The 3,386-nt window shown below is 42.4% G+C and overlaps 1 protein-coding gene across 1 annotated transcript; it reads left to right on the top strand.

The window, feature by feature from the left end:
• Positions 1,971-2,769, top strand: LOC109233571. The gene is made up of 2 exons (XM_019399455.1): positions 1,971-2,389; positions 2,466-2,769. Exons 1-2 carry the CDS (start codon positions 1,971-1,973, stop codon positions 2,767-2,769), a joined length of 723 nt encoding a protein of 240 aa, XP_019255000.1.

The raw sequence follows: 3,386 nt of genomic DNA, 5'->3' as shown, positions 1-3,386 counted from the left end.
CAGTTAGGTTCTATTTACTATCTATGCTATGCTTGGGAAAGCCGTGTTTAGAGTAGAGAGGAATTGAAGAGAGCATGATCTTAACCCTTAGGGGGAGCGGATTTGTGGTTAGGATAGGAATATACCTAGTCATCGTGCTTAATTAAATATCGTAATCTTAATGCGTTCTTAATAGATTGATTTCATAGGAATATAGGCGTTAATCTATTTTGAATAGGCGAGTAGTACTTCGAGAGAAGGTTATGAGAGCAATAATCGATTAATTAGCAACCATAAGTGAATTGTATGAGAGGGAGAGTTAACTAGAACACAATAAGATTGGTGAATCGATCACAACCCTGGAATATTTGTCTCTATTGAATACATAACAATCATTTTACTGCTTGATAATTTAGTTATTACTTAGAATTGTAGTTTAGTATAATCACACTCTTGAACTCGAATTTAGCTTGACTGAATAACAATATTGTTGAGTTAGTGGGTAGTTGATATAAGTCTTTGTGGGTTCGACACTCGACTTATCATTTTATTACTTGTACGACCACAAATACTTGCGTGTGCGTTTGGGAGCAACAAGTTTTTGGCGTCGTTGCCGGGGACTTGAATATTAACTACATTCTAGTTTTGCTTTAATTGTTTATTTAGTCAAGTCTAACGTTACTTGATTGTTTCTCGGATCTCAGGAACTTTGATTGAATGCGTAGAGTCAGAAGCCACGACCGACTTCAAGGCTTTGACCCTGAACTTGAGAGAACATTTCACAGGAGGTTGAGGGAAGCAAGGGATATGAATAATATTCAGGCACTCATTCAATTTCTTGGGAACATGGCAGAGGAGTAACAAATGATTGTTCAGGAGGTGGCGATGCCCAGCATTGCCAATGTCACCTCTAGCATTGTGAAGCCCATAATCACTAGGCACTTTGAGTTGAAACAAAGCATGATCCAGCTACTTCATGCGAATGGGTAGTTTATGGGTCTTCCACACAAGGATCCACAACAGCATATCCTGAACTTCTTGGAGATTAGTGACACTTATATCACTAACGGAGTCACTCCAGACTATGTGAGGCTCACACTTTTTCCATTCTCACTGTTGGGCGAAGCAAAGCGATGGCTGAAGGCAGAACCAGCTAATTCTATTACCTCATGGAATGATTTGGGAAGGAATTTTCTGGAAAGGTTCTTCCCTTCGGGCAAAACTGCAAAGATCAGAAGTGAGATAGTTGCCTTCAAACAGAAAGCAGGAGAGTCATTATACTCAGCTTGGGAGAGGTTCAAGGGGCTAATTAGAGACTTTCCTCATCACAATCAGACAAGAGAAGTATTAGCTCACACTTTCATAGAAGGTCTACATCCTGAAATAAAGATTATGGTAGAAGCTGCAGCTGGAGGTCAAGTGTTGGAGAAAAGCTTTGACGAGATATATGAATTATTGAACAAATTCTCTAAAAGCAATCCGGATTGGCAAGGAGAGATGGGCAGACACACTGTGCAAAAGTCCACAGGGGTTCTTGAGTTAGATGTCATCTCGGCATTATCAGCGCAGATTTCTACACTAACCAACCAATTCAATCAGATGACCTTGGTTATCAACACAACAAGCACAACCGGTACTACAGGTTCAAGTGTTCTGTGAAATATGTGGAGAGGGTCACACGAGCAACTTATGCCGCGCTAATCCAGAGTCTGTCTGCTTTGTGGGTAATGCAAATAGGGGCCAAACAAACCAATATGGTAACACTTATAATGCCAACTGGAGGAACCACCCAAACTTCTCTTGGGGTGGAAACCAACGCACTCAGAATCAATACAGGCCTCAAGCACCTCGACAGCAACATAGAACACCTCAGGCTGAACAACAAGCGGGTCCAACAAGTCACCTTGAAGACATGTTAAAAAAAGTGATGGATGAACATCAAGCCCTCGCTCAGAAATTTATGGCTAAGTAGCAAGCCCAAGCCTGCAACAATGAGAAATTTGGAGCGCCAAATGGGACAGCTTGCCAGTGCTCAAAACACTAGACCAGTTCGAGCTCTTCCAAGTGACACTGAAGCTAATCCTAAGGCATCCCTTAATGCCGTGTCGTTGAGGAATGGGAGACAATTAGAGGAAGTTCAATCGAAAAAGAGGAAACAGGTGACTTTTAATAAGAGGCCAGCCACTATAGAATCAACATCAGAAAAATCTAAGGAGTTAGAGAAGCCAGCTGGAGAGGCGGTGGCTGAGCAACCCCCACCATTGGTTGCAAGGCCACCACCTCCGTTCCCTCAAAGATTGCAGAAAGTAAAGGATAACGCCGCCTATAAAAAGTTTCTTGATATTTTGAAGCAGGTGCAAATTAATATTCCATTGGTTGACATCTTACAAGAAGTTCCCAAATATGCAAAGTACATCAAGGACATAGCCGCAAATAAAAGGAGGCTGATCGAGTTCGAAACCTGTGGCACTCACTGAGGAGTGCAGTTCAAGAATTCATGGCAAGTTGCCTCAGAAATTGAAGGATCCAGGTAGTTTCACTATCCAAATCTTGATTGGTAAACATGCTGTTGGGCAAGCTTTATGTGATCTTGGAGCAAACATCAATTTGATGCCGCCATCTGTGTTCAAACAGTTGGGGTTGGGTGATCCACGCCCAACAACAGTTATCTTACAGTTGGCTGATCGCTCCCTTGCTCATCCTGAAGGAGTGATTGAAGATGTGTTAGTTCAAGTGGGTTCTTTCATATTCCCTGCTGATTTCATTATCTTGGATTACGAGCCTAATTAGGAAGTCCCATTTATTTTGGGGCGTCCATCTTAGCCACGGGCCAAGCTATTATCGATGTCTGCGAAGGAAGGATGACAATGAGAGTGGGTGATCGAGCGGAGGTATTCAATGTTTATAATGCACTCAACTTACCAGCCCACTATGAAGAGCTATCCATGATTTCGGTGGTGGAAAGTGATGCTACATCATTAGTGCCTTATATGAGCCCTATAGATCCTCTTGAACGTGCTTTGATTGGGGATGAAGAAGATAGTAAAGATGAAATGATGGGAGAAATTGAGCAAGTACTTGATATGTCCTGCAATTATGTCCATGGGTTTCGAAAATTTGAGGAGTTGGACAGACCTATCACTCTGACCCCTCCTAAGCCATCTATTGAATAAGCCCCAAGGCTAGAACCTAAGCCTCTGCCAGCGCACCTGCGTTATGCTTATTTGAGGAACTCTAAGACATTGCCCGTGACTATCTCCTCCAGCTTGACTAACACTCAAGAAGAAAAATTGCTCAGAGTACTCCGCGAGCATAAAAAGGCTATTGGGTGGACTATTGCTGACATCAAGGGAATTAGTCCATAGTTTTGCATGTATAAAATCTTCTTGGAGGATGGACACCGCCCC

Source organism: Nicotiana attenuata, chromosome 10 (assembly GCF_001879085.1).
Source record: "Nicotiana attenuata strain UT chromosome 10, NIATTr2, whole genome shotgun sequence".
In the NCBI taxonomy this organism is placed as follows: domain Eukaryota; kingdom Viridiplantae; phylum Streptophyta; class Magnoliopsida; order Solanales; family Solanaceae; genus Nicotiana; species Nicotiana attenuata.
This window is presented reverse-complemented; position numbering and strand designations above follow the sequence as displayed.